Raw genomic sequence first — 13,886 nt, 5'->3', positions numbered from 1 at the left:
GAGGTGTTTCGGTTTAATGAGTGACCATTTTAACTGGTCACTCTCAGCCCGAACATGCGCTTGAGGTGCTAAGCTAAGCTAACCGGCTAAGCTAAGCTAACCGGCTTTTCACTGAAGCGCTCAGCAAGAAAGTGAAAAAGAGTATTTTCAAAAAATGTCAAACTATTTGTTGAAATAGTTTTTGTCTGACAGTTTCTATTAGGCTATGTCTTGAATGAATGACTGCATAAACAATAAATACACATACAGTCACTGTTTATATGCAGAATATTGTCTCTGTAGCCTACCGTGTGCTTCATGTGTTCTCATTGTAGTGTGCTGTCCATTTTAGACTTTCACTGAATGTGAGGTCTTGAACCCATTATGCCTTTATAATATGCATGGCTCCTGAAAAAGAACACATTTTTACACATCTAGATGTGTAGTTCTCAGACACAATAGAGTCACTGGGTATCCCAAATCCTAAATTTACTCTCAACTCACATCTGTACGTGCTGCACCCAAGGGAGATGGCTCTGGGCTTTCCTCTTTAAAACTCTCGCCTTTAATTCTTATGGGAGGAGAATGAACAAGGAGAGCAAAGAAATATATGTTTTTTTTGCTGTCAAGTATTTTTCTTGTGGAGCCTGGTGGTGTCGGAGGCTCTCACAGCACGTTTTGTAGCTGCTGCCCTTGAATCACAAGTGTGTGCGCGTGTCCTTGAATAAGAGAGCTGACAGAATCACTTGTAGACTTAATCAACTGCACTTCTTTTCTGAAGTGGACATGATAAAAGATATTGTGAAAATAATGACATTCTTTTGATCTGAAAAGTAGGACTTTAATAAAGATTTGAGGTTTGTACACAGCAAATATGCAGAACAATACAACACCGTACAAGACGTGGACGTACAGTATTTATACAAACTACAACATGAAAATAGACAAATACCAATGCATACAGTGGAAAAAAAACTGATGTCATGTAAGAAAAACATTGCCAATAGACTGTAAAGAGAGTAATGCCACACCACTATCAAAAAGCCTAAAAAAAAAAAAAGCTCTGAAACAAGCTGAACAGACACCAGGCATATAATATCAACAACACAGCAGACTGAGAGGCATCATCAAAGACACTATTAGGCACAGCAAGATAATTTTGACCTGATTTAGCATCAGTTTGGCGGAACTGCAAAAAGAAGTCCTGTGTTTTTAAATGTTTTATCAAACCTCTTCAATCTTAAAAATCCACCAGGGAGTTCACAGAAACCACTGATGCTTAATTAGCTCAAAATACCTCGCAGTGTGAATTCTCCATCAGGACGTTAAATTAGATGATTTGTTTACATGGGTTCGAACACCCGGACAGGCACTTTCCACTAAGGATATTTTTTTTATGCTATAGGGAGAGCCAGTTTTTAATAGAAATTGTGAAATGGACAAATCTGTATTTAACATCACGTCTCACACAACAGTGAAGAATAACCATCAAAGAGACCAGAGATGGATTTTTCAGAAACATGGATGCACCGAGGCATATAATAAACATACAGTACAACTCATGCATGGAATGTCGGAAGGTTGGAAGAGTTGGAGGTTGCAGGTTGTTAATTCATCAAACCACATTATTGAGTGGCTGCACGTATAAAATGGCAAAGGAGAAGCAGTCAGCATCCAGGATTGTTAAAATGACTGTGAGTGCGTAATGTCAATTTCAATGTTGTGTATTTTTAAAAAAAATAACTTAAAGAGTGCAAGCTGAAGCACCGACATATGACATAAAATGGGGCAAAGGCTTTTCAGAAATATATATAAAATGCCCCCCTCCCCAACAAAGAGTAGCATTCTGCTAGCGGTGGTGAATTCCTTCGGGAATAAGACTTGTTTTAGATTTGTTCACTAACTTATTTAGAGACCCTTGGGCCTTAATAGACAAAGACAGCCACCTACCAGCCATGGATGCAGGAGGCACTGTGCAGTGGCAAGACATCACAGGTATATGAATACATCATGCAGAGGTGAAAACAATGTGGCATCAATCCTTAAAAGTGCCCACCCCCCCTTTCCCTTCTCTTTCATCATCCATCCCTTGGTGCCATCTACTACTTAATATTCCCACCACTTTCTCCACCACTTTTCATCGCCTTACCTTGACTCCCTACTCTAAAGCTGTCGCGGCTCTTAATTAACTCCACCCAGACCCTGCTGCACTCATGGAGGGATTTCAGAGGTTTTACACAAGGTCTGGCAGCCACAGTGGAGGTCAACAACTCTTGTTCTACAGCAGCTGTGAACGACCCATTGAAGTTCTCCCAACTCGGCCGTCTCAAAGGAATAAATATAGATAGTGGGCATGTTTGCACAGTTTTATCAGCTCCTCTAATCTGATTCAATATTTCTGTTCAACATTTCAGGAAATACGCTTGTTTGCGTTCTTGAGGGTCTTTCTTGAGCGTTTGGTAAGAAGAGTCACTCGCATGTAGCTATGCATGCCGGCTTTGCTTAGCATAAATACTGGTAACAGGTGGAAAAGGCTAGCACGGCTTTGTCCAAACGTAACACATTTCGCCTAAAGCTCACAAATGAACGTGTTTGTACAAAACAACAAAGTCTTAAAACGACAAATTTTAATAAATATTTGTGCTGATTAAAGAAACAAAATATCACATGTTAATTGGTGAGCTTTAGAGATGCTGGTAGGTAGATCTCGTTACTTTTGGACGGAGCCAGGGTAACATTTACCCACGTTTTTTATTCTTCATGCTAAGCTAAGTTAGCTGGCTGCTGATTTACTGTACAGACATGAGCAAGGAAGCAAATAGGCATATTTTCCAAAATGTTCACAATTCCTCTAAAGGTTAAAAAACTGTTTGTTACCTAATCATACTACTTTTGGTCAGCTGACCATCACTGTGTCGTTGCTTTTCCGTTTGCTCACCAGTGAATAACCAGCAGCAGGTTCAATTGCTTCCAAGTATTCACAGAGTTAATGTTTACATTATTTGCTTACATTAGCTTGGACCAATGACAAAATTGTTTAGTGTGGCCTGAAGCTGGACATGAATCTAATAAGCTTTATTTATGAGGAATCTCATCTTGTATTGCACAATTTTCCAGTGGGCCTCCATTGATTACTAGAAGTGTGGTAAAGTAACTGCAAACCCTCAAGTACTCACGTCATATAGATATGCATACCATCAATTTTCCATTTTTTACAAACTTGTCAGTCCATGCCACACATAGATGTTAAAAAAATTCTGTAGCAGTGCTAATAATGGTCAGAATCCTACTTTCTTGAAAGGGCTACAACTTTACCCCTCCCTTCTTTCTGTCCCTTCCCTTTGCCCCATCGGTCATTGAGAACTCCTGTCGTGTTTACTACAAGGCTCTCCCGGGTCCTTGGTCGCTCCACCGTAAACCTCAACTCCGTTCTCGGTCCAGGGGGCCACGCTGCCCTGGGTGACCCTGCCACAGCGGGCCAAGCTGGCCACCTGGTTAGCAGACAGGACCCGGTCCCAAAGACCCACCTGGGACAACTCCCCAACCAGGGCCTGGGATGAGTCAAACCCTCCGCCCAGAGAATCCTGGAGAGAAAGAAGAGTGACGTTACGGAGAGGGTGTGATTGAAGACAAAAACACTTTTACTTACAAGAGCAAGCAAGTAAGCATTACCTGCATCCAAGCACTGAAAACGTCATTCATTTAGTCTTTCACTCCCTCATTCATGCACTCACCTGCTCCTGCCCCAGCATGAGCACTCCTCCAGGTCGGACGTGATGTCCGGCTGCCAGCGCGTGGCCCTCGCCCCGCAGCTTTCCCCCCTGGTAGGCCTGCCAGGCTCCTCCCTTCTGGCTCCAGCTCACGCAGATGTGCTGCCAGCTGCCTCTGGAGAGGTTTAGAGGCAACTGCGCCACCTAGCAACGGGGTAGAGCACGAGGGCAGTTCAGAAGAAGTGGATGTTTAGGACACCACCCATTTTGGAGGTGAGACAGGATGTAGCTGTATAGCTGTGTGACGTCCCTCTGTTATCTTATTTCTCTCCTGTTTCCTCTGTTGGCTGTTGTGCAGTATTCCCTAAGTCCCAAAGACATCCTGCTACCTCCAAGGACACAAATCTTTCCTCCAGGCATCTATTACCATAATGAGTTCATTGGATTATACCAGTCACTGCACTGCACTACACCACCCTGCAGTGCTGTCAATGTGGTGCATTAATGTGTCATTTAAACACATGAATGAGGCGATTTAGCTTGTCTGCTAAATTGGCTCTGTCGTTTGATGTGTTTGACTTATTTGCATGCTAATACAGTGCACTACTTCTTCTGTAAGAGACATTAAAGATTCTAATCAAGACATAATGCTGTTTGTATACAGCGCAGTGATACTGGTAACATTGCAGAAAGTGTGTGAGCCGAGTAGAAAGCAGTAGTGGGTGATAGTCGGGGGGATCTTGGATCCAGTTACTGTGTCTTACAGCAAAGTTATTAACAGCGTTCTCTGTTTGAAATTATAGTTTTTTTATCCTCTATGTTTTTTATTCAAAAGGCACTGACATATTATTAAATAAAACCTAAATTAACCTAAATTGAAACAGATTTTTACGTGGCTGCACCATTGCATCGAATTAACACGTAACACAAACATATTGACACAGATTGAAAAATCACAATGTGTATGTTAAAATCGGTATTTGTTTGGATGGAGTACTCTACATATATTTACTAAGTAATAGCTAGTAATGCATGCACACTTCATGTAAATCTTGATATTTTTATCTAGCAATAATTGAGCAATTTATCCTGGCATTATGGTGTTTAATATATTGTAAAATGATTGTCAATTACGGCAATATATGTTTATGTCGGCACAAACACTTTCTATATCCGTTTGCATTCATTAAAATAAAGTTCTGCAGAAAATGGACTCATAATGATGTGCTCTCTACAGACTGTAGAGAGTTTGTGTCGGCTTAATAATACACGTCATATCAATCAATAAATAGTTTGAAACATAACCCGCAAACCATGACATAAATCTCCTCGGGAAAATTAATTGCTGTCAAGCAGTGGACGGGTCAGTTCAGATACACAGCGGAGGCTCAGCCTCTCGACTGACGGCGTATACCTTGTCATTGATGAGCAGCTCAGTGGGGGTGTGCAGGCCTTGCAGCAGCACCAGTTCGTTGGGTTGCTCGGAAACAGCATAAGAAAGAGGCGTCCCGATCCCTCCCTCCGCGGGCCGCAGCCACAGGCAGACGGTGAAGGCCCGCAGCGCCGGGATGGAGTGTTTCACAACAGCGTACATGTAGTTCGTCCGAGTTGGGAAGGACAGCCTGTAGCCCTCTGGGAAAGAATGCCATGAGACACCTGAGAGTATACGGACACAAAAGAGAGAAATCAATTTAATCATCGAGCTGGCAAAATAGATTTCCTGCTAATCTCATAGACTGTGACTCAACTTCTTCATCTGATCTGACATTTTCAGGCGGGGCATGGATTTTATAGTCTTTTTTTCTTTTTTTCCAGCAGTTAAACATAATTTATTTATCATAAAGAAACCCTGATTCGGCCTGATTTGATCAAGAGGAATACAAAAATGAAACATATGAGGTAACTTTTATGCCAAATTATTTCTCATTAGTGAATTGAGTCATTCTGCAAGTGATTCATTACAGTCACTTATACCTGCCTCCCTTTCTCTTGTTATTATATTTTCATTTACACATCATTTCCTTCTTTTCCTCCCCTCTGTGAATACCGACCTCCCTCCAGCCCTGAGAGTCGATGGTGTAGTTTATTGATGCCCCGGTCGATTTCCTGCCTGTGCTTCTCTGTTTCCAGCCTCATGGTTTTTCTCTCTTTCTCCAGCAGCTCCACCTTCTTCTCCAGCTCCCCCTCCAAGTCTTCCATCCTCCAGGGCCTGTCCGCACCGGCTCTGTGCCCGGGATCGGCCAACCTTTCCAGGCCGCCCAACAAGCCGCCTTCCACTGGCGCTCCTGAGGTGCTGCTGTCCGTCTGGTTGTGAGGAAATGGGCCGATGTCTGACTGCAGAGGAGGGATACAGTGGATGGAAACTGGTTCACAGTGTTACAGGAAAACATTGTAAAGTACACTCTGTTATGTTGAATCAAACTAACAGTTCAGGTATTATGTATTTACTACTATAGCAGTGCATCTCAACATTGGCTCGGTTGCATGCCTAAGGCAAAGTTATTACACCCAGTTAATGACTGATTTTGCTGAGACATTACATCACTGCTGGATATACAACGGGGCTCATTTATTAAGGTTTCACTCTGCCGTAGTTAATGTTTTGTCCTTACAGAGAAGCTCAACATTTTTGCTGGAAATACCAAGAAATAGTCCTGAACATAACCCCCAGTAAAATCACAAATCCCAACATTATCTCCTATAAAAGCAATAAAGTGTTGTTTTTACACCTTCTTTTTTTGTACAGATTACTCAAATTAGGTTTGACGGCTTAATTAGAGAACTTTTGGATTTTTTCACCTTCAGAGAGAGCCGTGCTAGGTGTTTCCCGCCGTTGTCTTTATGCTAAGCTAAGCTAACTGAATGCTGGCTGTAGCTGCTTTTGCAGAATTACTTAGAATTGATTCTGGGTTATATTTGTTGATGTTTTCATATTACTGTGGGATTTTTGGCATGCACCTCTAAGCTCTTTTGTGACAAAGAATTTCACAGAGAAGCAGAACAAAACTGTCTGTATCCAAGTGCCACACGGGAGGTTTTTGGACAGACCATCTTAAAGGTCAGCCAAGATAATCAACTATTTCCATCAACAACAAATTACCAGGATCCCTTTCAGAACAGGTCACCGAAATAAATAGCCAAACCACAAGAGAGGGAATGTGGGAAAAACAGACGCTGTAATATTTCTAAAACCTGCGTGGTCCAGTGTATCCACTGAGCATTGTGTTAGAGTGTACTGTAGAAATACAGAGGAACCACAAAGCAATTAATACAGAATACATTCAGTGTGCTCAGTGCTTACATGTAGAGATACGATAAAGTAAAGACTTGGAGGAGAATTAATCCCTACAATGACAACTACTATGTGAAAATCACAGTAAAGCATACAAGTCTAAAGTATTGATTTTTGTCCCAAAAACGATCCTTCGTCAGGATGGATGGGATTTCCAATGTAATCCTCAGTTCATCATATTTGACATGTGTTCTGCAGTAGACTTATCACTATCCTTAAATACCTATCTAAGGATTGAGCAAAATAAATGTCCTTATTGTAAATTGTCTTACCAGGAAGTCATAAAACATAATTAAGTACCAACACATTTGATGTAATAGTTATTTTAAAACTGGACCTTGTTATGCACTGTACACTGTGATGCATTTGCTTTCCCAGAGTCTTGCCATGATGATCTACTCTCAATATATAATAGTTATTTTATCAAGCACAGGACTAGGCTATAATGCAGCTATGTACATGTGCAGATGTCAAACATTTCTGGAGAAAATGATCAAAATTGCAATATCTTCTGGGAAGAAAATGTATTATAGATTTGCTGAAGTGTGGTGCAGGCATTGTTGGACATGAATGCACTAGACTTGACTCAATGGATACGAGCACAGAAGGAGAAGAGGTCAGCTTGTTTCATTCATGCAAGATCTCATATCAATTCTTCGGTCACTTCTGTGTGAGCGGTTTTAGCTCCGCAAGGGGACAACAGACTCATTACGAATAGAAATCCTCTCAACAGATATTGTGCGGTAATGTGAATCAAAGAAGTCAACAGATTTACAGGAAGCGCACATCATGACTCAGGTCAAAAAAAGTGAGAGCAAAGGGAGGAAGGCAGCATATAAACCTCTCATTGAGTGGAAGTGATTGCACCTGAAGGGGGCGGTTCATTTCCAGGCAGGAGCGCTTGTTTTATCCTCCCTGTCTCAGGCGTGGTCATGAGATCTCTTGGGGACTTTTAACAGGCATGGTTATTGTTCTTAAGACATAAAATAGTGAACACACACCTACATATACCTCACACTAACTTCACAACCATGTTGCCTCTTGTATTGTTATCAGCCACACATTGTCAGTGCCGAGTTGTTTATTGTTTCATGCAGCATTTCCTCTAACTTCAAGCTTCCTTGATGCGTTTATTTATTAAGGTACTCAAGAAAAAATGATAATTGTTACTTCCATTTCAGGAAAGCTGCCATTTCTGCATGTTTGCCAGATTTTTTTAAAAGTGCTAAAACGTTGGTAGAGCATCACAGCAACGAAGCATTTTAGAATTGGATATGCATACATGTCAAACTTTCAGCGTCCATGTGAACATTGAAAGTGCTACAGTGACACCCATCCATGCCGCCTATTAACGAGCCAGATGCAAAACATCCGCATGAAAACAAGAGCCAATACTAAAGGTAAAGCTCAGTGCAAAAGATCTCCACACTGCAGCTGGATCAGTGCAACATTACAGAGTGCTTACTATGATTGAGCTGCTGGTTATGAAAAAAATTCACAATTGCTCAAACTGTTATCAGAAACTGTGGTACCAAGTGTACTGGTAGCTACGCTAGAAATGGAAAAGCATTCCAGTAACTGCACATTCACACCATTTGCAGCCATATCACCTTGTGTGCTTCACGTGGTCTGGTCTTGAATGCTAATGGTGATAGGAATTTAACATACTGTGCGTTCCAATACCCATACAACCATATACCATTTAGTGTGCCAGAAAAATATTGAGCATGTCCTAATACATAGTATGACAGTATGCCAAAAATACCAGGATGCATCCGCTCGCTTTTTGCAGTATGCAAGCCAGCATACTGTATATCCTTCTGGCTACTCTCACCCACAATCCTCTGTGCAGCGGATATATAAGGAAGAGGGTCAAAGTTCAATGTGCAATGTTCTGAGGAAGTATAGTACGTCCCAACTGAAAGCATACAGCATGCAACAGTACGGACTTTGAACGGGCAGCTGCAGTACGTGCTAAAAGTAAAAGGAAAACATATCCGATTTGGAGTGTTATTTGACCTGACTAGTAATCCCAGATGAAAGCTCTTCTTCTATATTCATCACAGCATATGATGTAAACACCACAATGTGCTACTGAAGTATAGGCCATGTAGCTCCTGTATACACACGCGCTACAGGATTGTGTTTTAGGTTGAACTACAAAGACCTGTGCAATCCATTCAGATCTCATTCTGTCAAAAGGGAAATATATGTTCTTGAAAAGCGCAAAACGTGGTGATTATTCAACCCTTTTGCTTTCTAGAGGATTCCATCTGTCAGCGGCCATATAGAATAACAAAGTGTTTATAATCCGCAAAGAAAATGACCCACACAGACATGTCCTACATGTGACCGCACAGAGTGAGGAGTACTACACTGCAGAGAATGACTTTAAGTCTGTGCTTTCTACAAATATAGGCAACTCATACATGATGTATGGTATGTCTTTAGCCAAAAAATGAGGTTATACATCATCGGATTCTGGTCAGATGAGACCGTGTTTCATGTTACTCTGCTATACTCTCTCCTCCTCCTCCTGCTGCTGCTCCTTTTTTCCCCTCCTCCCCCTTTATCCTCATCTAGCCTCTCTCCACTTCTTTTGACTTTACATCTCAATCTGTTTACTTGGTGTTAGAAATGAGCATCCGCCGCGCCAAAGCAATCAATTCATGTATTATTAATGACATAAACAGATGGCAAGTTATGATTATACGAAATCACTAAATGTTGATGTTATCAGCAATTAACATCGATATAATTTCAAATTGATGCAGCTGATAATATTATGTTATAAGTATGAAAATAAAAATAAATCTCATATTGTTTCTTTATCCATATCACACACAAAAGCTTTTGGATAACTCACTTGTTCTCATTCAATATTCAAACCCCTTGTTTTCATAAGCATGCATGCCCAGGAGTCCTAAGGTATTATAAGAGTGGAGGAAAGACACAAAGAGCTGTGCTCAACTCTGATCATCACTTATTACAGCAAAATGTAGCTAGAGTTTGAGTTATAGTAGGCTAATTTTACACCATTCTAGGTGAAACTTATAGAGGGATCCTTCTTTATGGCCTCAAAATCCCATCATGTGGGACCCAAAACTGCTTCCCAAGAATTGTTTTATCATGCAGGTGATGATTTACGTGGAGGGGTCATTTCCTTCACACTCTACCTACCTCCAGTTTCTCTATGCGGTCTTTGAGCTGAGTGATAGCCTGCTCCAGCTCATCCACAGCCCTGACGGTGAGCAGGTGAACGCCGTCGGGCGTCGAACCCGGGCTGTCCCGCACCATGACCCGCTCCAGGTGCGTCTCCTCCGCCGTGCTTTTGCCCCCCCACAGCCCCGCAGCGCTCCGGCGTCTGTCTGCGCCGCTGCTCCTGCCGTCCAGCCCCTTCTCGCACTCGGATAGTTTCCCCGTCAGCTCCCTGATGGTCCGCTGGTCCGTTAATATCTGGTCCTTTTGCTGCAGAACGGTCTGCCGGAGCTCTTCCGCGGTGGTGCGGAGGTAGCCCCAGTCTTCCCCCGCGTACAGCGACGGGTCTTCCGCTTGTTGCTGAAAGTTCTTCGGGTTGCACTCCCCGGCGGGGATCGGCGTGCAGATGAGTCGACTGACCGTCGGGTCGTGACCCGTGAGTCCGGTGACCCCGTCCAGCCCGCTGAGTCCGATGTTGAAGGTCGGTGCTTCCGAATCGGGCGTTTCAGAAACATGGAGAGCGCCCAAAGATCCGGCCCGGGCCACGGAGCCCGCTGCAGCGGGGCTCTGCGCCACCGCGTCCGGATACAGCGAGTGGTTGTCGGTGGCCGGTTGCTGTTGTGCCGCGGCAGCCCTAGAGTTACCGGTGTGGACGGCTGCGATGATGCAGATTACCGCTCCGATGAAGGCCACCATCCCGGCGGCCAAGATAATAACAATGAACTTCAGGGTGGCGGCGGGGGAGATCGATTATTAGAAAAATCTAATAATAATAATAATAACTCTGACTCCGTAAGAAACCAAAAGCTGCAAAACAACAAACGCGTCAATGTATTTTCATGTCTGTAAATGTTGGAGAGAAAATTAAAAAAAACTCCTCACTTTTCCTCTTTTCCACAAGAACAGGCGATTAGAAAATGAGAGTTCTGCACCATTATTGAGTCAACACATAACATCAGAAACAGTCTGTGATAGACCTCCTCCAGCCTGTTCAGCGCGCATGTTCTCTGTATTCATGCAGAATCCAGCCTGTTAATACTGAAGCAGGATGAGGAGGGGGAGTGAGAGAGGGAGCGAGAGAGGGAGAGAGAGAGAGAGAGAGAGAGAGAGAGAGGGAGAGAGAGAGAGAGAGAGAGAGATCCATGTAGTAGCACATTTGTTTTATCCATTTGATCTTTTTAGCATGTGCCGAACTTTTCCAGCTGTGTTTAAAGTGTAATCTGTGATAGGTATATCCTATCAAATATGTTTACATTGCTGCTCGAAGCCACATTGCAGAGAGAAGAGGGTGCATTTCTTCTTTATCACTTTTCTTTTCTCCTCAAGCTTTCATCGGAGATGCAAATTCTAAATTGGATCTCCTCGGCATGCATAATAATCGGTCTCACATCAGGAAATTGTTCCCCCCCCCCCCTCCTCCCTTGGGCTTAATATTTTCTTGCTCAGCAACACATTACAGACCTACTGTAATGCAATGTGTGGATGGCCATAAGTCAGCCTAAAGGCTCCCCGTAGAACAGCTCTACAGCAGCAGAGATGACAGAATGATGGCCCTATAGCTGGGGGTTTATGTGCTTGTGTTTGTGTGTGTGTGTGTGTGTGTGTGTGTGTGTGTGTGTGTGTGTGTGTGTGTGTGTGTGTGTGTGTTGCAGAGCACGATACAGACCTGCTGATGTTAGGGTATACGTCTCATTAAACCATGATGCTTGTCAGTAAAAAATACATTTTAATCTCATTATGATGCACATGCACACACACGTAATTGGAAAAACATATTTATGAGCATGCATGAGAGAAACTGAGTGAGGGAAAATGAATCACACACACAGACAGACAAAGACAGGAGTGAGAAAACTCTTCTCCATGTGTATAAAGTGAGTGTGTGATGTGCATTCTCACACAAGTATTAAGTGGGATTTAAGCTAAGACTTCTCAAAGTCCCAGGTGCTGAGAGCTCGAATAGAAGACGGGTGAGGGGAGACGGCGTGAGACGGCGTGAGACGTCTCTGCAGCAAAAAATAGCTGGCGCGCTCAGTCTGCACCGGAACACTAGAATAGTAAAGTAGATTGTTGAGTATACTCCTGCAGAGATGGAGACAAGAGCCCGGGGGAAAGCAAATACAAAACAATCACTTCTCACACAAAAGCAAGACTGATTGCTGGAGCTCCACACTTTTTCTATTCAGCATGCACACTAAATGTCACTGGTGGCACTTTTTGCCAGCGTTGCAGCAGTATAGTGTGGGTTCTTATTGCAGTCATTTCCGCCCATGCTCGTCGCTGTGTTACATGTAATGATGATTGTGGCGACGCTTGTAGCTTTGAATGGTTTTTATTTCAGGGTTTTAGGGTGATGAAGGTGTAAACACCGGCTCTGTACATGAATGCATTTGGGGATTACAGTATAAACTTGTGTTTTATTACACTGCAGAGGGGGGTACGAGTGCATTAAAAAGGGCCAGCGTGGGTGAAGCATTCTGGACACCGCTGCCCGGTTAATGATGGCAATATACTGCTGATCTTTTATGTCTATAAAAGCATCCATGAGAGACTCTGTGGCCAGTAAGTCTGAGCTTGATTTATCATAAGTCGCCAATGACCTTTATGCTGTGTGCTGCAGTGGCGTTAGAGCTTTTAAAGTTTCCCTTGTTGGGAATTTTTCATTGTGTTAATGCACTTTTTCCACAGGATTCTATCCATAAGCTGTGATGGGGATTTGGTCAGAGCCGCTACTCCGAAGTCTAAAAACACTGTGGGACCTTTTCTCCGTTGACTTCTTTGTAAGCAGGGGACTTAACCTCTTTAGGGGGGATGGGAGACAAAATGAATTGTGGCAGTGAAAAACATTTTTTTATCCATATTTAAAGGTTTTCAGCGTGATTGTTTTGTATGTGAATGTTGTATTTCCTGCCTCTGCTGCTTGATTGTTGTAGCTGTAATTAAATAAGCTATTTAAATGTCTACTGTGTCAGCAGAATGAAGAGTACATCAGAGAGCCACTGCAGTGGTGGAAAGTACCAAAGTATATTTACTTAAAGCACTGTGCTGAAGTATAATTTGGGGGTACTTGTACTTTTCTTGGGTATTATCTTGTATCAATTTCATGATACGTTATACTTCTATACTCCACTACAATTCAGAGAGAAATACTGCACTTTTTTAGCATTTAGCTGATTGTTACTGTGCAGATAAAGAGACACAAAACATGTGATCAGTTAATAAAATACAATGAACTGTTAGATAGATTAAACAGTATTTGGAATAGTTCAAAGTAGCTACTTCTTACTCACTGCATCGAAATATTAACGCATCAGTGATAATAATCAAATTATATAATATATGAAATATTATAACTCTGACAAAGTAAATTCTGCCCTTACCTATTTCATTTTTTTCTGGTGATCCGATATACTACAACCAATACTCAGTATGTGGCACTAAATCCATAAATGCCAGCTTCTTGTGTAACAAATTGTTAGTATTCAGAGTGGGTTTATGTGCTAACACCTGAAATATTGAACAAAAGCTTTTACTTTATGATGAGAAAAGATGAGGGAAGAGGAAAGAGATTAAATCAGGGGTGTTATAAAGCTGTTTAAAATTCAAGTCATGTGTAAGTTTATGGTGCCATCTAGTGTACAATGCTCTCTCTCTCTCTCTCTCTCTCTCTCTCTCTCTCTCTCTCTCTCTCTCAGGGCCTTCAGTAA

At 42.3% G+C, this 13,886-nt stretch overlaps 1 protein-coding gene across 1 annotated transcript; it reads right to left on the bottom strand.

Moving 5' to 3' along the window:
- Window positions 1-449: 449 nt before the first annotated feature.
- On the bottom strand, window positions 450-10,926 carry nptxra (neuronal pentraxin receptor a; the record flags this gene model as incomplete). The annotated part of the gene is made up of 5 exons (XM_031867626.1): window positions 450-3,563; window positions 3,714-3,893; window positions 5,104-5,345; window positions 5,741-6,023; window positions 10,162-10,926. Coding segments are annotated over 5 exons (1,701 nt in total), but the record flags the coding sequence as incomplete, so codon positions are not given.
- Between the last annotated feature and the right edge of the window lie 2,960 nt (window positions 10,927-13,886).

This window comes from Anarrhichthys ocellatus, unplaced genomic scaffold (genome assembly GCF_004355925.1).
Source record: "Anarrhichthys ocellatus isolate YVR2014 unplaced genomic scaffold, GSC_Weel_1.0 scaffold40, whole genome shotgun sequence".
Lineage (NCBI taxonomy): Eukaryota > Metazoa > Chordata > Actinopteri > Perciformes > Anarhichadidae > Anarrhichthys > Anarrhichthys ocellatus.
The sequence above is the reverse complement of the archived record's forward strand: the minus strand, read 5'-3'. Positions and strand labels throughout refer to the sequence as shown.